The 25226-nt window shown below is 43.4% G+C and overlaps 3 protein-coding genes across 10 annotated transcripts in view; 2 read left to right on the top strand and 1 right to left on the bottom strand.

Moving 5' to 3' along the window:
- LOC120951822 (alpha-1,6-mannosyl-glycoprotein 2-beta-N-acetylglucosaminyltransferase) overlaps positions 1-19457 on the top strand; it is a 39157-nt gene extending 19700 nt beyond the window's left edge. For 4 of the 7 annotated variants that reach the window (XM_049606983.1, XM_049606982.1, XM_049606981.1 and 1 more), the window contains 11 exons: positions 2018-2697; positions 6095-6223; positions 6336-6452; positions 8002-8156; positions 13203-13355; positions 13519-13607; positions 13697-13842; positions 13974-14134; positions 15336-15989; positions 17928-18142; positions 18209-19457. In XM_049606983.1, the coding sequence (XP_049462940.1) occupies positions 2691-2697; positions 6095-6223; positions 6336-6452; positions 8002-8156; positions 13203-13355; positions 13519-13607; positions 13697-13842; positions 13974-14134; positions 15336-15989; positions 17928-18142; positions 18209-18431 (2049 nt within the window). In that variant the 5' untranslated portion in view covers positions 2018-2690 and the 3' untranslated portion in view covers positions 18432-19457. Of the gene's footprint in view, positions 1-2017; positions 2698-6094; positions 6224-6335; positions 6453-7763; positions 7867-8001; positions 8157-13202; positions 13356-13518; positions 13608-13696; positions 13843-13973; positions 14135-15335; positions 15990-17927; positions 18143-18208 lie in introns of those variants that run through there. The other 3 variants (XM_040370777.2, XM_049606984.1, XM_040370779.2) reach the window with 3 other exon arrangements.
- LOC120951823 (uncharacterized) lies at positions 8163-12245 on the bottom strand. The gene is made up of 3 exons (XM_040370780.2): positions 9919-12245; positions 9015-9129; positions 8163-8829 (listed from the first exon to the last, which is right to left on the bottom strand). Exons 1-3 carry the CDS (start codon positions 9987-9989, stop codon positions 8236-8238), a joined length of 780 nt encoding a protein of 259 aa, XP_040226714.2. The 5' UTR covers positions 9990-12245; the 3' UTR covers positions 8163-8235.
- Positions 19458-19753: 296 nt separating the features above from the next.
- On the top strand, positions 19754-25019 carry LOC120951820 (4-hydroxybutyrate coenzyme A transferase). Of its 2 annotated transcripts, none has more exons than XM_040370765.2 (4): positions 19754-20156; positions 23018-23815; positions 23901-24167; positions 24248-25019. In XM_040370765.2, the coding sequence occupies exons 1-4, from the start codon at positions 19973-19975 to the stop codon at positions 24433-24435; spliced, it is 1437 nt and encodes a 478-aa protein (XP_040226699.1). In that variant the 5' UTR covers positions 19754-19972; the 3' UTR covers positions 24436-25019. The 2 variants fall into 2 exon arrangements, with proteins under 2 accessions (XP_040226699.1, XP_040226700.1); XM_040370766.2 differs by lacking the exon at positions 19754-20156 and adding an exon at positions 20965-21035.
- The last annotated feature ends 207 nt before the right edge of the window (positions 25020-25226 follow it).

The following is a 25226-nucleotide window of genomic DNA, read 5'->3' as shown; positions in this document are numbered from 1 at the left end:
TCTTGGTCTAGTTCAAACTCCCTTGGTACCTTTGGGTAACCCGGCTAGCTGTTATATTTTATTTATCCATGATTTCCAGTTTACAGTTAACGAATTTTCACATCATCTCTAGAACACAGTCCCGGTTCTATCCTACTGGGAAAACTATAGTAAAGACATTAAAACTCCACGACTTTTAATTACTCTTGGGATGAGGGAGCCTATAAAAATTGAGCTTCAGTAGAAATTCAGCTTTAAAGCCCTGATGGTCAGTTTACTGGTATGATGAGTGAAATGACCATCAAAATGTCTTGTGTTTACATTTAAATTGTGGTCACTTAAATAGATTGAGTATCCGACCTCAACTATGACAGCTACGGAAGCGACGTAACATCAACATCAATGTTTTATTGATAACAACATGTTCATAACATAAATTATGTAGTTAAACAGTATATGTAGTATATTAGTATATAAGTGTGTAATTATTTAGCAAAACAGTTTATGTAGCAACTGTTACACATTTGATGCAATAATGTCAATGCTTTGTATTCGATAGCTCAACCAATGAGACCTACCCGGTCTCAGCACGGCGAGATGCTAGAAAACCCGTATCATTGATCGTTCTTTGTCAAATTACTCTTCCTCGTAGAGCATCATTTCGCTCGCTCGTAATCTCGCCGTGGAGCAATCTAGATCATTCTTTTCTTGGATTTACCTTCTACTATCCTTTCAAACTTTACGCACATAATGTGAGTCAAAGCTTTCCGACTTTCATTACGCTCGATTTACAACTGACTTTTATGCCGGAAATGTGTATCACGCTGCTCGACCATCATCGACATGCCCTGCCAGTCACCGACGAATAAAGCAATATCTACGATGCAAACTCCGCGCAACAAGACGAGTCTCGGCGCAATTCAATTTGTCCGCAACCATTTGCTACGATGATGGAAAATGGAAAATGACGTTTGATGATGTTTCACCCGGCTGGGTGAAAATGTGTGAGCCTATTAGAACGGTATACTTCTCTTGTGAGAAGAATTATCTGAGAATTGAGATAAATGAAGGATTACAGCAAAAAAAAGGCCATCGTTTCTAATAATGAGCTTAAGTCACGGTAGCTTTGAAAAAAAACCCGTATTTTCCGGCACTTCAAAAGAAATGGAAAACACGGTATTCAGCACCATTCCATCAGAATGGGTTATTTCACTGCAGACCCATGGTTTTGAATTCACACTTAGTATGTCCTTCCTATTTTCGCTCTTTTTTGCGTATAATTAAAAGGAAAAATGTGTCAAATGCGATATTTTTGTGACATTTTTGCGCTGGAAATTAAATTAAGCAACGAGTTGTAACATTCTTAGAAGGATCTTAAGCAAGTCGTTCGTTTTCTGCTTAGTTTTCCGAGACGACGATATCAGGTCGATTTTGCGTCACTCTTATGACAATGTCGCCATCGCCAGAGCTAACCTACCTCTCATCATTCTCTTCAAATTATCGGCAGCAGATGCTGCTTTTTGTTTACCTTCTTTCAACCGAAGTTAAAGTAAAAGCTGCCTCAGAGTGTTGTGAAGAAAGAAAAAAGGAACTGCGACTTATTTCATTCCTTCAGTGAGATTTCATATAAAGTTCCGTTTGCTGTCTCATAATTCGCTGTCCGTTTCAATCAGAGTCAGTGTTGCAGTATACTTTCGATCCTTGAGAAACTGCTGCTGGTTAATGCGAAACTTTCATGTTTTTTTTCACCCCTATTGAACTTCTTCTAGCATCTACGTGTATTGTTAAAGGCAATAAGCGCACATTTTAACAATTTGTTTCTGTTAGTATTTACAGAAATTGTATTCATAAAACGTACACTTCAAAATATATTTTGTTAATTTTTTAAATACTGTTTTCACGTAATTGTTTGTAATTTCAATTTCAATTATATGTACCAATGTCACACCGCGTATTTAATTAGGGCAGGATTCTTAATGCATCTAAATTAATTTAAATTACATTCATTTTCTATTCTCTTTCTCTTCTTTACAAATAGATGCTACCGGGCATAACTAACCAACACGCGGAGCTAATTGCAGCACTACCAGCGAACGTGTGTTGTTGCCGCTCCAGCCCCAGCACCAACCCGATCGCACCCTGTCGTATGTCCCTGGCACCTTATTCGTGTCGCGGTGGTGTAACACGGTTGTTTCCAAGCGTTCCAAAGCGATGCTTCACGGTTTAATCCAAGCGCACCTACTGTGTCTCCGTTTGTGTTGCCAGCGTTGCACAATAGCATCGAGGTGCGGACATTATGCTAGATTGCAACCGAGAACGACGCTCTACTAGCAGCTATGCGAACGTGCTTAACGTGGTGTTGCAGATTGCCACACTTCACCTGAACGTTGTCCTTGCGCTTTAGCTTCTCCTGGGTGCGTCGTCTGCATGAATGGATTATTCAAACCGTGAAGATTTCTTTTCAAGTGACTTTTAGTCTGACGTTCGCGCATTGAAATTTTCTATCAAACTTAAAGTTGAAGTTGAAGATACATACAGTGAATGAGAAGGCACAACTCGGCATAAACCATTTTCGCGTGCATCGGAATCACGAACGAGGACAGCAAGTACGGTTCCGACTATCCTTTGTTGGTGCAGCCCGCAGGAAGTCCTGGCTCGGTTGCTGAAACCCTCTTGGCAAGCTCCGACCGCCGAGTGGATAACATTATATAATGAGAGGTAAGTATTAAGCAAGCCGAATATTCCGTCTTGATGGTTAAACTCCACAGATACAGCGAAGTAGATGAATATTCATTCCCCTCCGTTCGAATGGGTGTATTTTGTGTGATACAGTAAACATATTTCTGTTCCAAAAAAAAACACACAATTTACGTTAGTCTCCGCCTAGCAAGTGCCCCTTCAAGATTAAGTTCGACAGAAAGAAGAAATGTTTTCCTTTAGAAGGAAATTCGCTGAAGAAATGTGATAAGAATGTTGCCCACAACTTAGGGTATGGGTTCATGGTGCGCCACAAAATATGCTCCAAAACAATGGCTATCACCACAGAAACCACCAACAATATTAAAGAAACTCCCGCGGTGCCAAAACGGAAACTGTCTGCTGTTGTCCGCTTTGTAGCATTAGCGACGATTTCCTTTTTCTTTGTAATCTGCGGCTTTTCCGCTAGGTGGTCCTGCTAACATTACACGTTGGCAATGTTTTAACAGACGAAAAGCTTGTTAAATTATCAACATGCTCCTGCTCCTGCTTGGAATCTTCCTAGAACAGGTCCTGCAACGCGCCCACTGGAAAATTAATCCATTTCGTCGAATTAGTATACCGCGGGAGGCAACACTTTGGTTGGTTGTGTTGGAGTGTGTTACTGCACTGGCTGAAGCTGGTTTCAATACTGTCCCCGATGGGGACGGAACGAACTCGAACAGCGCCGCGAACCTCAGCACGGGGAAGTCAAGAAAACAAACATTTCATTCCGTAGAATGAGTCCGTTCGGTAAAGTTGAGTTAATACTTAATTGTGAAGATAAATCGTGTCGTGAGAAATGGGAATCGAAAGAAGAACAGACGCTTTATGTTTTGTGCGTTGTGCCGTGATTAATGGTTCCCTATGGTCGCGTGATGCGTGATTTTGCAGCGCGCGCGCGTGCAACTTGAATTATTTAGTATTTCATGTAAGTGAAATGAAACACTTTGGAAGGGCACACTGGTCACACGTTTAGCTGTGGCCGTGTGTTGCCAAGAAAGGAAGCTCAAAGAATCCTTTTGCTATTTGAGATAAATCCATTTGAGGGTGAGCTGACGTTGTTACGAGACCAAGCGTTTCTTTATTTATTTACAACGCTGGACCATTCATTTTGACTTGTAACCCCTAAAGCTCATCGACTTGACCTTTAACCACTTATTATACTTTATGAATAAAAAAGTCACTCAGTCTCAAACGCTTGAAACGTTCCAGTATAAAGAGTGATTAAATTTAATTAAGCCCTATTAATAAATCTTTTGTCAGAAATGTCCCACGGCATTGTCTGCTGCTGCCTTTCATCCTTCATTGTTCTTTATTAATAAATATTGAATCAAAGGTACGAAGATTGTCAATCATCCCTTCGGGCTATTTTAAGCGCTGTACAAACTAAAATAAAAACAAAAATACATTCACAGACAATGATATCAAATGGTTCACTACAATATAGCAACGTACTACGTAACATTTACACTGCCAGAATCGTCGATTCTTGTGCTTCTTTTCGGTCCTTCACATAAGCCCAAAACCAATTCAACAAACGCAGGTGATGCTAATAACTATCCAATTTTGATAACGCCGTTGTAGAGCAAAAAACAGCCTATTCAACCACGAAACAATCGCTTCAAAACCCGGTGTACATCCTACAATTTTGCTGGCATATATACGCTTCTCAGAACGTTCTGTGACCAATTCCATTTGTGACTGTGGGAGTATTCTTCCCAGCGTGCTATCGTCGCTCAGGCGGCAAAATGAATTGAAGTATTAGAAAAGAAACGATTCGTTAACTCTACGCGTAGCATTTCTACTTTTCCTCAACGTTTATTGAGCTCCGGAAACATTGCGCAACAGCTGACTGTTCGAGTTTTATTAGATGATCAAGAATTTGAATTCCCTCTGTGGAAACATTCTGGGAAAGGATTCCGGATATTAGTTTCCAGGAGCCCACTGAAATTGATCCACCATGCGTACCGTCGGTGTTGAGTTGCGGAAGACTTTCAGTTTCAGTTTCTATCCAAAAAGTGCTCCTGTGCATTTGCTTTGGCTCATTTCATTTCCATGGCTTCCAACGACGAGGTTCTAGAGGAGGGCAAATTTAATGGCCTTACCAGTTGCCGACGACTTTCGCAGTCAATGGGTTAGCCCGTAGCTAGTATAGCCCATCACCACGCTAAGATGGAGAAGATTATGTAACGGAAAATTCGAAAAATCGACATTACTTCCTCACCTACAAACGGCACAGCTGCAAAGTTGTGTGTATCGTTGTGATATGCCTGCTCCTTGCCGACCAATAAACCGTGCTCCTTGCGATGATCCACCACAACGATGACAACGATGCTCGCGGTGAGCCCGCCAGCCCGCCCATGGGACGCGCTGGGTACGAGCTAAATATGCCAGAAAAGATAAAACCCACTGGTGCGAAACAATTTCGACACAAATATATGACATTCGCTACCATGTTCGACCCAATTGGAATCTCCCGTCGGGTATTGTGTGTTGGATGCGCGGGAGCACGAAAAAAAAGTGCTTCCGTTTGGGCGTCCGTCTTCTTTACATCCCTCAGTGAACGTTTCAACTTTGCCCACCAAAAAGGGTTTGTCAGGAGGTCAAATTTTCCCCTGGAAACGAATGGCCCAGTGGCTCAGGGGCAGCCATCATGAGTCGAACACGGTACCGGAGATTTTTGGAAAGTTTTGTTTTTTTTTTCGAAAAACTTTCATTTTTTCACAATAATATTGTTTTTTGTTTTACATTCGATTAGACAAGCCCGTGGCTGTTTTCTGGATGTTTTTGTTTGTGTGCTTTTGCCAACTTCCGGCGCAGTGACAGAATAAAAAAAAGGCGATACGACAAATTGTTAAAACTGCTTTCACGGAACAGCATACACCATACAGTCACACATGTTTGGCGTTCGCTTTTGTTGTGTGTGTCCGCTAATGTGTAGTAAAAGTTTTGCCCGCGAGGATTAAAATTCGGCAGACAAGCAGACATCGTTTTCCATCTTTCGATGATGTTTCAATTTCAAACGTCAACAACAAACTTTCGTTGCTACCGTTTGGCTGCGTAGCTGCCGAAATTCATTAGCATTGCAGAATTCTATACCCATGGCAAGTTGGTTTATGTTGGCCTGAAGCACGCTCAGCAAGCAAAAATGAATGAAATTAGGCATTTCCTGCAAATTCCAAAATTAATGTCTCTGTAGCATAATGAAGTTTGGAACATACCATAACATAACAGAACATCACTTTTGTAAGCAAGTGTGTATCATGGAAAATACTTAACAGCTTAAGAAACTTCTTTGTTACCGACTTTATTTTGAAAGTTAAATTAGTCATTTTAGTTAATTCACCACTCAATAATTCCTTTTTCCTTTCCACAGGTCGACGAATTCCGATTGCACTACCAAACACTGGCGCACTGTCCCGTAGAAGACACACGCTGTACATCCGTTCCGCCATAATTATATTCATTCTGTTCGCGTTCCTGCAGTTCCATGTGATAAACTATGGTAAGCATACACTTTGCAAGGAGGATTTACCGCTCCGCAAAGGGGGTATTCTTTGGCACAATCACCGTAAGTGCACTCATCCATCTGCTTTACTTTCCCGGTTTCTACGCAGACTCCTCCGACAGTGGATCCAGCGACAATGCCAACTATTCCACGGCAGCGATCCTGCAGATGGTGCCGCCGGTATTTCATAAGTATTTGACAGGAAAACCTCGCAATTCTACGCACGGTAAGCATTTGCTAGCACTGCCAACAGCGGAAACGTCGATTTGGAGGTCAAAAATGTTGGTGAAAGTATTTAACACCGTTGTGGTGGATTTCGTCGAACCTAGCCCCCTCACCTGCGCTTTGTGTTGCCAGTTAGTCTCTATGAACCCTTCGAAATAGTTTCAGTCCGCCTAGCAATGCCGGCTAGTAAAAACTACAGCTGCTAGATCGCACTAGATTGTTGATGAATCATTTATCATTCACTGTGCTTGCTAGTAGAAGCATTGCTTGCTCCAGCGGGCGAAAACAGGACGACCGGTGTTACTAATATTAATGGAATAACGTAAACTTTTACGATGTCATTCCTGTCAGCAGTACACGGGTTGGGGGTGCACCGAAGCAGCACCAACACTCGTGCTGGTTTTTCAACAAGCGTTTGGGAGGGGGAGGGGGATGATGAATAATTTCAGCTCGATAAGTTCGAACGACTCACCGGTTGCATGCTGTTAAATATTAAGCATCCATCAGCAACTCAATTACCATTTGGAAGACGCCTAATCCCCTGGAAGCTAGTTTTGTTTTACAACACTTATAGCACGAATTAATTATAAACAATCGTTGCAAAAGTTCAGTGTACAATCAGCTCCTCGTAGCTGAATGCTCGTCCTTGCTGCCTGTTCCACGTGCTTCCTTAAGCGAAGGAAATATTTGTTTTCCACCTACTCCACCTATCTGGAGCAAATCTTGTATAGCAAAAAGTATAAGAAAAACAATCAATCTTTTGCACATATTTTCATGGATGCTCTGAACAAAGATCTAAACCGTTTGGTGAAGCTTTCCTCAGATTATACTTTCCTTTCCTTCCAAAGCTACATTTGTTACAACACAAAAAATAAGCTACCCGAGAAACCAAGTTTACGGTGCTATGCTTTTAGCTTTAACGTCTTTCGCCAGCGGCAAAATGGTTTTTCGTGGTTGACTGCGAGTTGCATAATGGAACGGAAACTGAATTCTCTTTTCGTTTTCATTTCCTCCACTCGCCACATGCATTTGTGCTAGCCGTGTTGGTGTTTATCCTGGAAGGAACAAAACTTTGATAAAGACCATAACACCATTTGCAAAGCGCTCGATAATGTGAGGAACGCGCAAAAATGCAACGAATTCAAACGAATTCTACAGAAAACTCGAACCCCGACGAACCGCAACGGCAAAGCAGGCCATTCCGTACTCACGGCACGAAAAAGTGTCACTTTTGACGGGAAACGGGTTTCGCTGTGCTGCGCCTTCTATTTTGGATTTGGTCTATTTTTTGTTCGCTTTTACCTCAAGGTGGAAAAAAATTGATTTCTCATCAAATTCACGGATCGGACGTAAAACTCAAAAGCAGACACACTATTGGGCAGCACGTCTATGATGAAGTGTAAATGTTTCGTTTGGTAATATTAAACAACATAAAATGCTGATAATCCGCGTTTATTTGTTCTGTGTTATATACTAGTTCCTGTGCATTTTATTTAAATTTGAAGTTTCTAATCGTATTTTCTTCTCCTTTCTTTTCGATCGTATATTAGGTCAAAATGGTACACACTATGCTGGCGATGGGCCCAGGACGGCCAACATTAGCGACATCATGCGCATGATAAATCGCTACAACGACCTCCAGACTGTTCTCAACGAGGACATCTACGGTCCATTACAAAATGATTCTGTGATAATAGTAGTGCAGGTAAGCTCGGAAATTGAATGATAACGATAAGAATGGGGGGGACACTAGGTTAGGGTAGTGTGTTTGCTAAACGAATCTTCTAGCGTGTCGGTCGCTTGTGTCGGGAGCCTTTAACTGACACGCTGTTCAGACGTAGCTCGTAGCTTCCGGTTGTGCGTTTTCCGATTACCATTAGCTGTTGCCGCTGTATCTGTTGCACCCGCTGCGTGTCATCCCGGTCGTCGTCGTCGTCGTCGTTATCCGGCACATCGATCGATCTATCGCGACTCAACCGTCGACCGGATGAGGTAGACGTAGTGGTGGTGGTAATGGTGGTAGTGGTTAAGGAGGACGCAGTTCGTCCCGGTCGGAACCTGCCCAGGGTGCGCTGCTGTTCCAGTGACGCAATCTTTGCTGCTGTGCGTACTATAAACGCGCTGGTCAGCATGTCATAGGGTCGGATCTGCCAAATGTGCTGCGATGGGTAGTCCTGGTGGAGGCGGGTGATCCGGTTGCGTGCTGGATCACCGATGCGTATCCGTGGCCACCGTGGCTCGTGCTGCAAAGCTTCCGTCAGCAGGCTCCAATGATTGGCATAGTTTACGCTGGACCTAAGATGGATGTTAAAATCATGTGGACACTCCACCTGGTGCCGCACACCGATCCGACGTGACTCAGATCCGGGCAGCAAGGACTGCGGATGGCGAATACAAAGCGTAAAAAGAGGATAGAATATATTCATTCGACCGATGACATGCGCTCAAAGCAATCAATTACGCCGTGAAACGTGCCACGGACGTCCATGACCGTCCCAGCGGAGATGAGAGATCGTAACAAAACCAAAAGCCACCCAGACTAGTTCCAACTTACTTCACTTACCAACACGGTGGGCCAGAACTTTCTGCGCGGAACTCGACTGCCCAGAAGCTTTCGAAGCATTAGCTCGCACAGGCTGAAAAGCGTGTCCGGTGTAGTGTGGGCGCTCCGAGGAATCCTGTCCATTCATAAACGTAACGCATGTAACGACAGAGGATGGGATAGGTAGTACTTTCTAGGCATAAATTTGCAACCAACACGTGAAGGTGCACCGGTGCACCGAACGTCAGCGGCCAGTGTCGCGAGTGTTTAATGGCGCTCCTAGCATAAAGCTAAATTACCCCGCCAGTTGCAACAGTGCCCTCCACCGTCCAGATCTAGGCGGAATAAATAACTTCCATAATTGGTTCATGTTATGCAAGCACAGGCACCTTCAGAGCCAGACGGGATACCAATTTTCCTGCCAGTACTTTTTCCTACGAGGTTATATTAGTCAAATGGTTTGAATGCAGGATGTTAAATGCAGACGATAGTGTTTAAGCTGCCAAGGTCGTGAGAATGATTGCAAAGTTGGCCACAGATACGATGGAAATATTCAATTCGAATTTGAAAAAGCTTGCACATAAGCATTACAAGACAAACCGTGATCACTGTGAGTTGTGATAAATGAGTCAACCAAATGTTTGCTCTTGCCACAAACAACCCTTTAGTGGTTGAACAATCCTCCAATCCAATAGTTGGGTAATTAAATTCATGTTGAAAACCAACCACACAAAATAGGATGTACATTGAATGCATTCTATGAAAAGGATGTAGGAAACTAGTGAAACCACAAACACACAATCTATTGCTCGTGGTTGCCAAGTAGTTAAATTCAAATTTCTGTTACATCTCACTTCACACTCACTTCTGAGGCCAGTAAATTTGACCAACACAAAACACACCCCGCAACATGAACATGACTGACCTGCGCCGGCTACCGTACAGCTTGCACTTTGGCTCGAAGCTAACCGGAAGTTTGAACTTAATCACATTCATTACACTATCCGGTTCACCACGTTACGATGCTGTTGCGTATCTGTTTCCAAACCGTACCGCTTTCGGATCGTCCATTAATCGGGGAAGGTGGCCCACAATCGAAAGCACTTAAAAAATAAAAGCTTCCACCTGAACCGAAACCGAGTTCCGTACCACCGGTCGTTGCAAGCACCAGGCTCGAAATGAAATCGATTCGCGAGCTCCAACTTTTTTGACCTGTCAACGTCAACAGTATTCCCGTTGCTTCTTGTTTTGCTTTTTTTTGTTTTATTTTTGAGCCTTTTAGTACTCCCGCTCTCATACATTGGCGGTTTTCGATGGATGGGTTATGGTTCGATGGTCGCTTTTTCAATAATAACCGTTCGTTTGGTTTACGACCAAGTCCGAACAAAAGCAGAGCAGTGCCCATACGGGACGGGCCTTTCACGATAAAAGCCGTACCCTACAACACACCGTTGCTTGTGTCATCCAGTGTTTCAGGCTGGCGTGGGAACTATTATAATTCCGGACGTCCTAAATATGTCCGTTTCATGTTTTCGCAAACTCACCTTCGCCGGGATGCTCGTATATTCCGCCCAAAGTCTGAGGCATTGCAGTGGGATTGAGGTGTGGGGGGTGGGGATTCATCATGGTAGGAGTGGAGGGCTTGGTATGAAGGGAAGGTAGCTCACGGGATCTGATAATCGAAAGTTTATCGTTCGCGCCCCTAATATTGGGGACGTTATTATAGGTCAGGATTTGTGGTGGTTCTAAAAGAATGGAGTGGAAGGCATGTGGGAATGATTTGAACCAACTCGATTCAAAAACTCAGTCATTGTTGATTTGGATGGGTAACAAACTTATAAGTTATAATTATCATAACTATCGAACTTGATTTACAATATAGCATGACAGTTAGGAAGAATAATTTAATTTAGAAAAAAAACTCTTCTCTTTCGCACTTGCGATCATTCCGACTGGGAATCGAATCCGGTCCCATTTACCCATTAGATGATCGAACCATGTCAAACGGATTTACGATTACACAGTATGACTAGCATTTAGTTCTATGCATATTAAAATCTTGCTATAAAATTTTCATTTTCACGCCCATTTCGCTGCAAATAAAACAGGATCCCCGTCCCCCGTTGTACTGCTGTATGCTATTCCATTTTTTATGATTATTTTTCTAGCTTACTAGCTTATTCTACTGTAATAAAAAGAAACAAAGCCGCTTGAAATGCTATCGCTAAGAATTTTCCGCCACCAGCTTTATTAGCTGAATGCAAATCAAATTCCTTCGTCAGCAAACGAAACCATGCCAATCCGTTCTGTCGCCCTCGGGAACAGAGACCGGGGCACCGGGCACAATCGGGTCGGATTACCGACGGCGCACAAGTGCCAGTGATTTTTGTGGTAGGTTAAGCTAAAAAGTTTCCCATCATCATCGTACCGCCGGGAAGCAATTTTCTTTCGGTTTCTTTTCGCCATTCCAGTTTTTTTCCGTGCTGGACCTGCTGGATCCGTTCGAAGCCTTTAAGCTACAAACAGCAGGAAGAACCATTGGAAAGAAACAAAGAATATTCCAAAGTCACGAGCAATTTGTGGCGAAAAGGCCGGGAAAGCACACTTCGGGCGTGACTTTTGCTGACTTTTCTTATGCTTCACACAAACACGGTTGAGCGTGAAGGATAGTTATTCGGGATTAAAAATCCCTGTCCCATGGCTGCAGTCAAAGGTTATTGTTAAATGCTGAATCGGGATTATCAAAACCGACTGGAGGCGATGGTTGCCCCATTTATGATTACCTAACGCCCGTTGGACGTACCTACCATCAGACGTAAAAAGAATAAAGAGGGGATGTGGTGCTGCCAAATCACCGTCATCGATGTTATGTATTGAATTCTTTTAGTTTTCCATTATATATTGCTATTTATTTGTTTACACTACTGTTAAAGTTGCAGCTTCCAGAATCAAAAATAGTTTCTAGTAAAGTGGACACGGGGTCCTATTCGGGGATTGAACCCATGACGGGCATCGTTCGAGTTGACGACTGTACCACACAGACAGGCCCGCTTTAGTGTTTAGTGTTTAGAGTTAGTTTAGTGTATAATAATAAAGAACAAACAAATACGTTTGACACTCCTATCATGATAAAAAGGACGTTTAAAATGCCTTTTGAAATGAAGTATAAGTTATTAAATTACAACTCCATGAAACGAGATAATGCATGAATCATTTCACATAAAACTCTCAGTTCAAGGGGTTAATGCTCCAATCCACTGTGGGGGCGGGGGGGGGGGGGGTACTCTATTCATAGCAATGCAATAATTTCTCACCATTTCTCGGCCATTGTGGAACCAATTAGGGACGACCACTGGCCCTGTAACCGATGTTGCAATATGATACAAGAGCACGGTAGTTCATTGCTTTCGTAACGGTGACTCAATTATTTCTCCATTAAAGCGAAAGCCAAGCGACAATAATTACTTACTTTCATTGCGTACGGGGGCAGCCCATCCCATGCATCCTTCACAGTGTTTCAATTGCCGAAACAAGGCGAAAATAACCGGGCGCCTCCATCATATGAAACACGTGACCTTTGTGGGAACGACCCAACTTTGTTGCAAGTGGTAGTACGGGTAGATGTTGTGAAACTAGCTTTACGCACCATTGCGGAACCATTGCCTGTTAGTACATCAAAGTACAATTAGTTCCATGGTTTTTTAGAGTTTGCTGCAAAAATTGTCCAAACACTTTTACCGAATTTCCAATCAATGGAGGACACCGGTATGGCTCGGTTAACAAAATGAACGTTTGCTTTTAATTACTTATGGAAACCATGATGTGATAGGATCTATATCAAAACATTCCTTGTATGTGTGGGTAGCATTATAAGAGCTATTTGCATATCTACGATATTGAATAGAAAGTGCTTTATTTTACAGATAATATTAAATTGAGATTCGGTTTAAGTACAGTTTTGTTTATATTATTTGGATATTTTAGAACAATATGATATAAATAATGTTTGGTAAATATAGAGGTCCTAAAACATTGTTTTATAACCAAATGAATTGATTGTTAATATTAATTTAATATAATATAATATAGCATAAATGTTCCTCAAATTGTTGTACAGTCGAATGAATCTTAGTTACATAAGACTTTAAGTACATTAATTACTTATTTGTCTTTTCATTTTCTTCATAATTTGATTCAATCCGTGCACAGGTACACAAAAGAATAACATACTTGCGGCACTTAATCGTAAGTTTGGCCCAAGCGAGGGGCATTTCACGCACGTTGCTCGTCTTCTCGCACGACTACTACGACGATGACATCAACGATCTGGTGCAGAGCATCGACTTTTGTAAAGTAATACAGGTACGTTCTTCCTTCCTCTCCCTCCATGCCAACCACCGGAACAATAATCGTGTTAATCCGGCGCATAAATTGATTGCTACTATCGCCCACCGGCCCCACCTTATTCTGCATTCCAATGTACACGTGTGTGTGTTGTTTATTATTTTTTTTTTCATTTTGCTAGATATTCTATCCCTTCTCAATACAAACACATCCGACCGAGTTTCCCGGAGCGGATCCCGGCGACTGCCCGAGGGATATTAAAAAAGAACAGTAAGTCTTTCGCACACACATAGATCCTTCCACGTGGAATCGTGGCCATTGTCTGATGGCTTTTGCTTTCATTGTGCCACCATCCTTAGGGCGCTGCTGCGAAAGTGCAACAATGCACTCCATCCCGACCTGTACGGACACTACCGGGAGGCAAAGTTCACCCAAACCAAACACCACTGGTGGTGGAAGGCGAATCGAGTGTTTGACCAGCTGGAAGTCACCAAGTACCATACGGGTAGGCACGCCAACCGAGGCTACAAATGGGCCAACGAAAACAAAGAAGAAACACGGCTACATGCCCGAATAGAAGATGCAAGTGCACCCTCATCGGCAATATGGGCTCATACTCTCGTTTCTCGCTTCCAGGTATGATGGTGTTTCTGGAGGAGGACCACTACGTTGCCGAGGACTTCCTATACATTCTTGAACTTATGTTCCGAAAATCGCAGGACCTGTGTCCGAAGTGCAACATCCTATCCCTAGGCACATATCTGAAAACATTCAACTACTACACATACAACAAGAAGGTAATTTGATAGAATATTAAATGCTAGCAGAAGAATACTAGAGAGAGTGAGAGAAAGAGAGAGAATACACGGTACAACAAAGAAACCTTTTTCCACGTACACATACCGGCCCCAAAACTTTGCGCAATTGCATTAGAAGCAAGTTTTTGATCCAGCTTCGGTACGATTGTTCGAACGGCTCGACACATAGAACTTACCAAATCGAATTCGGCAACACCGTCTTACGGAATCCACTTATTTCAAACCTTCACAAAGGCACAATCAAAGCAGATAAATATATTCCCCACACATATGTTGTACACAGGCAGGGACAAAATCCGAACGCACAGAATAGATATTCTGCTTCCCCCTTTTGTTTCGTTGGCAGAAGTTATGTTATGTTTTCGAACCCTTGTTTTGTTAGCTGTGATTGGTTTATTTTCTTTATATCGATTTATTTACGCATCTTCAACACTAGTCACTCCATGAAGATAACATTAACATAAGCCTAAGTGCTACAGCAAGACTGGCGCTTGCTCATCGATTTCAAGTGATTAATTTTTGCCGTTTCATTCACCCAACTTTCTTGATGTGCTACATTTGGTTTTTGTATTAAATAATAACTCAGAAATCGATCAGCAAGGCATGCACTCAAGGTCACTGGTTCCTAATTGTTCCAACGCCACTTTATCACAAACATACTACACACCCTTTGCTTTGCCACTCACATTCTTAGATTGTTTTGATACACATAGATATCTCGACACACTCGCCATCTACACAATGCATTGCAACGGTCGATAATACGCCTTAGTATTAAAGGTACATACATACACCACGGTTCATTTGGAATATGTCGGCATTGTTGTTATAAACCACCTTTCTTGCCATCGATGTTAGATGTCCGTACACATTCCACCACATGCTGTCTCACACCACACAGTTGTTGTACCCACTTTGCCACACCTTCTCACACACACCCACACATAAACACACTCACTGCTGCTGCTCTTTGATAAAAAAGATAACAAAAAGGCCATTAACTCTCCCTCTCTATATCTATTCGCAACAATCTGCCGTGTCACTAATGCGCGCTTCGTACCATCATCCAACGCCATCATGCTCATCAACACCGCGCTCATCAACCTCATCTACGCTCATCCTCATTTCATCCTCACCCACACACACACACATGTCACACTGTGCCACTGTACCACCCCAGCGTACACAGCCCTATCGAGGTGGCTGGTACCCGGGCAATGCAGCTAAGGTGGGCACTGTGCGAGAGGGGCTGCAGGCTTCTGCTGCATTGCGCGAGCAAGGATCTTTCGGGTCGTTTGCGGGATCGTACAGTACGCTAAGCAGAAGTCAGTTAAAAGACGCCGCACGCCGCATTCGGGCAACGGTTGATGTCAGCACGTTGCTCGATCAGAACCAAAAGACCCTCCGCCGCTCGCCGCCAGATCTGCCCGCTTGGTACGATCGGCCGCAGGTCGCACTGATTGGACAGTCAGCAGCACACGTCAACGACATTTCTATCAATGCTAAACGTAACGGTTTTCTGAATCATCCTTCCAATTCACCGTCACGCCAACACAACAACAACAATCCCTGGCAACAATGGCGTCCGCTGCAGCATCAGCAGCAACAGAAGCTGCTGCAACAGCAGCGGCAACTGCAGCAACAGCAGCAGCTCATGCTTCAGAAACAACGCCAGCAGCAGCAACACCAGCAACAGCAGCAGCAACAGCAGCAGCAGCAAGATCAACTATCACAACAACAATCGCTTCAGACCCAGGTCACTACTGAAAAGTATGCGTCTCAATCGCAGTGGGGATACCAGGTGCTACCAACCCTGTACTCGATCTATCAGAAGGTAGCGCCATCAATCAACTTGTTTGTACACCCTATTAAAGTTTTGATTGCCATTTCTAATGCTACACCTTCTACTACTGTCTTTATTTCTACTTTCACCGCTTGTTCTTGCCTTCTATTATTACTACTACTACTTCTACTATTACTACTACTACTACTACTTTTACTGCTATCACTATAAAATGGCAAATTTTTAATAATTTGCTCAGCACATTGCTATGGTGCAACCAATCATTGAACGAATTGTTTAAATATAGTTTGATTTCTTTTATAGAGTCGCTATAGATTTATTATTATGATTAGTTAGTTTCTGTTGTATGATTTTTTTTTGTTTCTCAAAAGACTTTTTATAATACTAGTAGCGATTGAAGCTTTACTTTGTTTATTTTTAACATTATCCTTATTGTTTTAAGTTGTTTGCTGAAATAATAATTTTGATGTGCTTGCTTTTTCATTTGCTGGATCAGGCAACAGCTTATAACTTATTTTACTTCCACTACGTTTTATTTTACTTCTTGTCTATCTGAAGCTGTGCATGCAAAATGAAGGATTTGCTTCATAAAATAATGTGAAAATTTATGTACAAATTATTCGCAGTAATGCATGCTGTTTTATATGTCTGTGATGGGATATCTATTTAAAAAAAAAAAACAACTTTCATTACATGATTTGATAGAGTGTAATAAAACGTGCAGTCAAAGCATGTTTACTACACGTTACATAGTCGGTTTATTAAATAAAAAAAAATTAAAGTAGTATCGTTGGAAAAAAACAGCTGATTTAGAAACAGATTTGATGAACTTATCTAAAAAGCATTATCTAATAGCAGCGTATCGTGATCGAGTACCGCGCAAAATGAATTACGATAGCGCTATCAAATTAATAATACATTGCAAATAGGTGACTAAAGCGAGCAGCTATTTATTGTCGCTTATCAGCAGCATTGCATCGTGAGGATTAATCGAAACGGAAAGTGTCCCACCATTAACGTGTCTACAGTCCATGCTCCTTTCATCGTCAATTTGTTCAACCGTTCGATATGGGACATCCTTTCAGTGCTTCAGTTTTTTTTTACATTTTTTTTTCTTGTATGTGTGTGTCGCCTTTTCTCGTACTCTCTGTATCACGTGAGCTCCATTCAGTATGTATGGAACCATGTTGCTACTGTGTGTGCATCATGCAACTCACGCATCCATTGCGCGTCGCCACCGTACATTACCGCCGTTCATGCTGCGTATAGAACCGTGTATGTCAGTGTTTAAATGTAGAGAGCACCATCAAAGCACCATTGCACAGCACGTACACTAACACAAAATTGGCATGCTATTTAACAAACTGCATTTCCTACCGTTTTCATTTTCACTGCCTCCTTGGTTCGCTGCTTAGCTAACCTCTCGTTTGCGCTAACCTGTTTTGCGTTTTCAGTTACCATTATTAAAATGTTCACTGTACATAAACGAAATCTTAACCCACCTTGTAAATGGATCATTACTGCACGTAGCTTAACGGGCATTGAATATGATTTATTTTTCATTCGTGTGCGTGTGTAGCAGGGTTTTTTTTTGGCAAGCGGCCTTTGACTTTTAAAATATTCAATTAAGTGAAAAGTTTAATTTCCAGCTAAGTATGTTTGGATGTGTTCTTGTTTGTTCCTTTTTTCCTTGCTAGAGTGTGTTTGTATTTATATAATTTCCCTTGTACGTGTATGGTAAAACCACTGCTACGATTCAACATTATATGAATGTTGTTCTATCAAATCGGTTATCAACGGTAAAGGTTATTAACAGTAAAATTAAAAGTAAAATCCGATTTGGGTGTACTTTTGCGTTACTTTCCGTTACGCTTGAGCCTTGAGCGCAATGCTGCTCACTGTTGCCGAGCGCGTTCTGGCGCTACTCGCCTTCTTACCACTCACATCACATTTTTCTTTCCCGCGCAGGTTGAAGTAACGCCCTGGATTAGCAGCAAGCACAACATGGGCATGACATTCAACCGTACCACGTGGTATGAGATAGTACGCTGTGCGCGGCACTTTTGCGAGTACGACGACTACAACTGGGACTGGTCATTGCAGCACGTGTCACAGCAATGCCTCAAGCAGAAGCTGCACGTGATGGTGGTGAAAGGACCGCGTGTCTTTCACATTGGCGAATGGTTAGTGCCCGTCCTGCTACCATCTTCACTCTGCTAACCATCTTTGCTTCTCTGCTCTGCTTTCAGTGGCGTGCATCACAAAAAGAGCAACTGTGAATCGAACCAGGTGATCTCGAAAGTGCAACAGGTGCTGAAGGTAGCACGGGGCGCTCAGCAACTATTTCCCCGATCGATATCGCTCACGCAGACGAGCGTCATAAAGAAGACCAAGCTGCGCAAGGGCAACGGTGGCTGGGGCGATCAGCGCGATCATCAGCTGTGCTTCAACATGACCCTCGTTGGGCGGTAATGGTCCAGAGTGGCAGCAGCTCCGCCCTCCGAAGCGCCTAGTTCCCGGAGTAACACGCACATTCCTTGCTGTCCTTTGGGCCAATACTGGCGAGACACGCAATGCAACACTACAACGACGGTGGGAAGAATCGAAGAATCGTTAAGCAAGGGAGGAAGTAGCAGCACTTACGTTGTAAGTAAGTAGTGCGCAAACCATTGCAAACCGAATGATGGACCGGAATGAGGCAAGACCAAAGTTACGTTTTAGGTTCGCGTTTGTTTTAGCGTATCGTTTCAACTAGCCAATTGTTCGAATTATTCACCTTTTGTTGCTACACATAGTAAGACAATGTGCAATGGTAATGTGGTAGATTTTATGAAACGTTACCAAAAAAGGCCAACTGAAGGTAGTATTAGGGGGTAGGTTTAGATTACGATTAAGTAAAAAAATGAAAGAAAAAGACAGAACCTAAGACTTGCAAGAGCTAAAGTAAAGCTCTCACGTGCTGCTGTTGACGCGATGTTTCTTGTTAAAAAGTGTTATTTTATTTTACCTTCTTCTTGTTTTGCCCACGTTTGTGTACGATTGTTATTGAGTTTGTAGGAAAGCATTTTACCTAAGTATGCAATCACACAAAAGGTTGCGCGAGTAAACTGACAAATGGTCTCAATAGGCTCGAATAGATGCATCTCAACCCAACCGATGCCGCACTAGTCCTGGATGTTAGTGTCCTACTTGATTTGCTAGTTGGCCGCAGCTTTCCGGTAGCAACATTAATTTTATATAAAAATCAATTAGACGATGAGTTTGATTTGTGTTGAGCAACAGTAGTGGCGCAAATGATACATCCAACAGATTCGAATGTTACGGTTACTGTACACTTAACGTCTGCAGATAATGTTAATTGTTAGCATTGTCCCGCTGTCCCTGTTTTTGGCGATAGAACGATACGTGTAATGTTAGGTGTATTTGGTAAGGAATACAATAAACTTTAAAGTGGACGGCACAGAAGTATAAATAAATAGAACGAATGTAAATACACTATTGGGTCTTTGATTTTATGTTTCTTGATCATGACGAACACCATTTCATTCCTCATTCAAAGCCAAAAATTGCGTCATGTAACACGACGCGAAATACTTTCCATGCTTGAATACCAAAAACGTAACGGTTTACGCAAGCAAAATTCAAACTTCTTCGTTAAATCCGCACTACTGGTTCATCTTTGAAATAAATTGGTCAAAAGTATCTGTACCATAACAGTGGGACTGAGATTGCCTGCTGCGTGGCCATAATGAACTGTGTAAACAGCACATCTGGTCAAAGCACGCATCAAATGGCTACAGCAAACGTCACACACCACTGACAGGCAGCGATTGAATGAAAACAAATTCGTTCGCATAACTCTCCGACTGGGAGCAAACAGTTTCGGCAGTGCAAGCTCTCGCGCAAAATTAGACCGTCGCAGAAAATCTACAGAGCTGAGGCAGCAACTTACTGTTGGCTAGTGCGTGTGTTTGTCTCTGTGTTGTTTTGGTGTGATTAATTAAAGCGAAAAAATGTCCTCATTTGCTGCACTCCGATTCGCTCCCCGGTTGCTCACCGGCAATGCCTCCCATCGGTTGGTGGCGGCGGCCACGCAGCGGAATTCCTACTTTACCTACTCGAACCAAATTTCGCAGCCGCTCGAGCGTGAGCCCAAGTACACCACGGCGGAGGAAGCCGTCAAAGTTATCAAATCAGGTAACGCACCGTTTATGTGTGTATGTGTGGATGTTTGTGCTTCGTTTGTGCCTTTTTAGGGGTAGTTTCACGGTCGCGGTGCCAAGAAACTCCTTCCATGGCGAATTCCATAGATACTGGACGATGAAGATGTTAATGACGATGATGATGATGATGATGACGATATTTGTACGTGTGTGTGTTGTGCTGTTCGAATGCTCGTGCCGAGAAACCAGAATAGAGCTAGCCGGATCCGTTCCCTCCGCGCACTCGACACAAGCAGCACAGCGAACGAGACGGCATACGTATTAAATTAATCGTGCGCCGTTACGCAATGCCGTGTTTATTTCGCCTGCCTGATTTTGCACGCACCGCTTTCCCCTCGAACGTGCCCCCACGTGCCCCCTCTCCCGAAGCGAAAAATTTCACTTTCATCTAGCAATGCGTTACTGTGGGATGAATTTGGACTTCGTTAGGTCCCGTGTCACTGACCAATCGGCGACGGTGAGGCATACATAATCGTGCGGTGTAAAAACTCTCCTGGCCTACTTAATGCTATCATCAGAGTACAAAGGCCACAGTTTACATTATTTTTCACTGTTCAACTACAGCTGCCCGTTCCTCCTTTGACCCTAAGCAAAACGCAATCAGGGGAGAAATAAAGGCACGTCGGTATGTGCCGCCTCTGGTGGAGTTTGTTCTCAGTTGGGAATGGTATAGCGCACACAACAACAAACTTGATTAACGATGCTTTTGGACTTTGAACATCGAGAGAGACGAGATGCGTCGATGGTAGAACAAATACATGCATGGCGCTTGCTACGACAGTCATTTTTATTCTTCGATAGAACTGTTTACATTGAAGCTTGTTACACACCGTCATCGGTAGCAGTTGGATCGGTAGTACTCGAACCTCAAATAACTCGTAGAACTTTACGGTATCGTGTTTGAGAAAAGGTTTCGGATCAAAGATAGCCGTCCTTCTGCGCTCACGCATCACGATAAAACAGCCGTCCATTAACGTTCATTTGGCATCAAATGCCAAAACATCACCTCGGAGAGTGTTAACTCAAACGTGATTTGTGCTTCGGAGGTCCTAATTGCATGATAACTCAATTGGCGCAAATTTGCGGCACAAGTGTACCGGCTGGAAATATGAGCGATATGTGCTTGTTTATCCAATTTGCATTACTATTTGCGCTCCGGAAGTGAGGCGACATCTGGCATGTTACCGCGATGTACAGGGGTAGCTAACTCTAGTAGAGTCTTTTCATAGACCAAGGTCGGCCAAAAGCACGAAACAAAATAACGGCCGTACGTTTCTAGGTCAACTAGAGACACACTGTGTGTACGTTAAACAGACAGGGAATAGTTCCTTGCCCTTGACGCATCAAAACCGCGCCCTCGGGCAGTGATGTGGCTAGGAATAGCATCGCCACACAGATCATTATTACTCCCACCGTATATTGAAGCGATCCGGTTTTTAACCATTCCGGCTAAAGATGCAGAGAATGTGTGTGTTCTTCGAGTGTCGCGACTATAAAAAGAACAGCACAACACAAACCAGTTTTTCCTTGCTGATGACGCGTTAGAATGCTGTCTGACGCACTGCTTTTGCTGAAATTGTCGAATCGAAGTTATTCGAAATGTGATAGCTAAAAATGAAGAAACGGTCATTAGTGTTGTATAATTGGTAAAGTACCTATGAAATTATTTCGTGAAAGCCAAATGTCATGCAACCGCAATATGCTTCGAACCATAAACTGCAGTCACATTGTAGACGTTTCGATATAAAATGGGCATAGCTGCTGGTGCATGTGTGGTTGTTGTGCGCACAGAACACACAGATACACCGCCAATCCACATGCCCTGTTGCTACCCTTGTACGTTTGGAGCTGGCTACAAATGCTTAATTATGCAAAACCCTTTCCCCCTCGCTCTTCGCATGCTTCTCATCATCAAGCAACGTACCGGCGTTGCGACGGGTTACCGACACCGATCTAGAAGGCAAAAAGTCACATACGGTCGTACGAAAGATATTTCGAAACATGGCGTTCGGTTCTGTACAAATTCAAAGTTGCATATCTAAGTTGCTTGCCCACTTAACTGCAGTATTTTATTATGCATCTAATGTGCCATCTAATTTTAAAGTCATCACTTTTGCGCTTGAAATCACGCTTCACCAGCACACGCAAGGACGCTTGCAATTTCATCCGGCACGTGCGTGTTTTGCTCGCGTAACATGTGCTGGAAGCGAAATCGGAAACTATCCCAACAGAACAGATACTTCAATACTGTTTAAACTATAGCTCCTAATAGATAAAGCCCGCTCCTGCTTAAATGTGTTACTCACGACTGAGATAAGGCCAGGCGTTAGGTTTTTTTTCCTTCTATTTCATGGACAAGGACGGATAGCACGTAATCCGTAGGAAGAAGGTCAATCTTATTTCTACTTTTCGGCGTTTGTTGAACTCTTCCTGTCAGGGTCTAAGATAGTCTGTTTTCTAGAATAATGTTTGCCCGTTGGCATGTGCGGGTTGCACTGAACTGTCTAACTTTACTGCTCACTGGTTGGAGGGGAGCAATTTAAAGCGAGTGATAAGATACGGCCTATCCACTGCAAAGCAACCATTGGTATATGATGGTCTAAGGTTATATGGTTGTGACTAGATAATACGTCCGGACTGTAAAAAAAAAACATGTGTTCTCGGAGACTTTCACATTATTTTTTTTCTGATATTCCGATTCAAAATGTCAATTGTTACGTTTGCTCTCAGTGTCTGAATAATGTAAGGTTGTTTTTTTTAAATAGTTGAAATTCTTCATGAATAGCTTCATTCTACATTTCATGGCAATATCGATAACTGTTTTCCTACTTCTAGGGGACATTGTGTTCGCGCAGGGTGCAGCGGCCACCCCGGTCCATCTGCTCGATGCGATGACCAAGCACGGCATGGAGAACAATCTGCGCGACATCACCGTGACGCACATGCACACCGAAGGGCCGGCTTCGTACTGCAAACCCGAGTGCAAGGACGTGTTCCGCTCGAAGTCACTGTTCATGGGCGGCAACGTGCGTGCAGCCGTGGCCGATGGCCGCGGTGATGCGGTCCCGATCTTCCTGCACGAAATTCCGCTGCTGTTCCGGCGCAAGCTCATCCAGCCGGATGTGGCAATCGTGTCGGTGTCGCCCCCGGACAACCACGGCTACTGCACGCTCGGCACCAGTGTGGACTGTGTGCGTGCGGCGCTGGAAAATTCGAAAGTTATCATCGCCCAGGTGAACAAGCAGATGCCGCGCACGTTCGGTGACGGTATCATCCACCAGTCGCATTTCGATTACGCAGTCAATGTGGATATCCCGCTGCCCGAGCATGGTGGGCACGCGATGTCGGATGTCGAGACCAAAATCGGCCAACTGATCGCAGAGAATCTGGTCGAGGATGGTGCCACGCTGCAGATGGGCATCGGCAACATTCCGGACGCGGTACTGAACGCACTGCACAACCACAAGGATCTGGGTATCCATTCTGAGATGTTTGCCGGCGGTGTGGTCGATCTGGTGCGCAAAGGTTGCGTCACCAACGACAAGAAAACGTTCCATCGGGGTCGTATCGTCGGTTCGTTCCTGATCGGCACCAAGAAGCTGTACGACTTCGTGGACAATAATCCGTTCATTGGTAAGCGAGATAGAGATTGTTGGAGGAGTGTTGTAGGTAAAGAAGGGTATGACATTCGGTTTTGCATTGTCCATCGTACGTACAGAAATGTTGGAGATCAACTACGTCAACAATGTTGGAATTATCTCGCGCAACCCCAAGATGACGGCCATCAACTCGGCCATCGAGGTCGATCTCACCGGGCAGGTGTGTGCGGATTCGATCGGCACGCGCATGTACTCCGGCTTCGGCGGACAGGTAGACTTTATCCGCGGTGCGGCCGAAGGATTCGATGGCAAGGGCAAACCAATCATTGCGCTACCGTCCGTCACGAACAAGGGCCAGAGTAAAATTTCGCCCATTCTCAAACCTGGTAAGTATCGTCAATGCAATCGGCGACGCGAATATGAGAGGGTGACTTAATGCGACGCATTTTCTTTTTTTTTCATCCAGGTGCCGGTGTGGTAACCTCCCGAGCTCATGTCCATTACGTCGTCACTGAGTACGGCATTGCTAACCTGTTCGGGCGCAGCTTGCGCCAGCGTGCTTACGCATTGATTCAGATTGCGCATCCCGACCATCGCGAGGCGCTCGAGAAGGCTGCCTTCGAGCGTCTGAAAACGATGCCAACGCCGAACTAAGAACGCCGTTGTCGTATCACAAACGCCCAAATACACAGCGACTACAAAAACGTGCAGGCCTTCCGAACGCAAGCAACAGCAACAGCAACAACACGAGAACAAAACAAGACGAACAAATTAAAAGCACATGCCATTTCGTCGCCATGGTAACACGTAACATGATCGGTCGTTCAAAAGCAATGGATTCGTTGAATTCAAACAAACACAAAACGACTCAAGCCCGTGGTTTCGTGCGAGTTTATTGTCGTGTTCGACACGTTTACAAAGCAAGATATAAAAAAAAAAACAAACAACGATCCTTTATTCGGGGTTCGGATCTAGAATTCACCCGATTGATAATTCCTGCTGGATATGAATTGTGTTTTAACGTGTTTTTGTTGTTTTTTTTTTTGTAATAATATGTTTAATCATTCGTGCGTAACGCTCCGTGATGTTTTTTCGGCATTCTAGCATTTTGGAGCCAATGAGGTTGTAAATTTCGTTGGACAAACCAAAACTCCAGAGATAGAAGAAAAACAAAATAACTCCTTTTCGCAACGCTAAGCAAAATCACCAAATAAAAGCAATTTAATTTAAAAACATTACTGTAAAACGAAACCTAATTGGCGATAAACGGGAATGGTGGGGGAAGATCGTGCAGCGAAATGCTTCAGTTGTATTACAAATTGTTTACACACCGCAATGCCTGGGATAAAACATAGAAAGCAAAACTGCCAACAGCAAAACTTTACAGACCACACATGTCACACATGATCTTTCATAGACTAAATAGATGAAATGGTAATAGAAGT

This window comes from Anopheles coluzzii, chromosome 2 (assembly GCF_943734685.1).
Source record: "Anopheles coluzzii chromosome 2, AcolN3, whole genome shotgun sequence".
Classification (NCBI taxonomy): domain Eukaryota; kingdom Metazoa; phylum Arthropoda; class Insecta; order Diptera; family Culicidae; genus Anopheles; species Anopheles coluzzii.
Note: the sequence above shows the minus strand (reverse complement) of the source record. Positions and strands in the feature narration are given on the sequence as shown.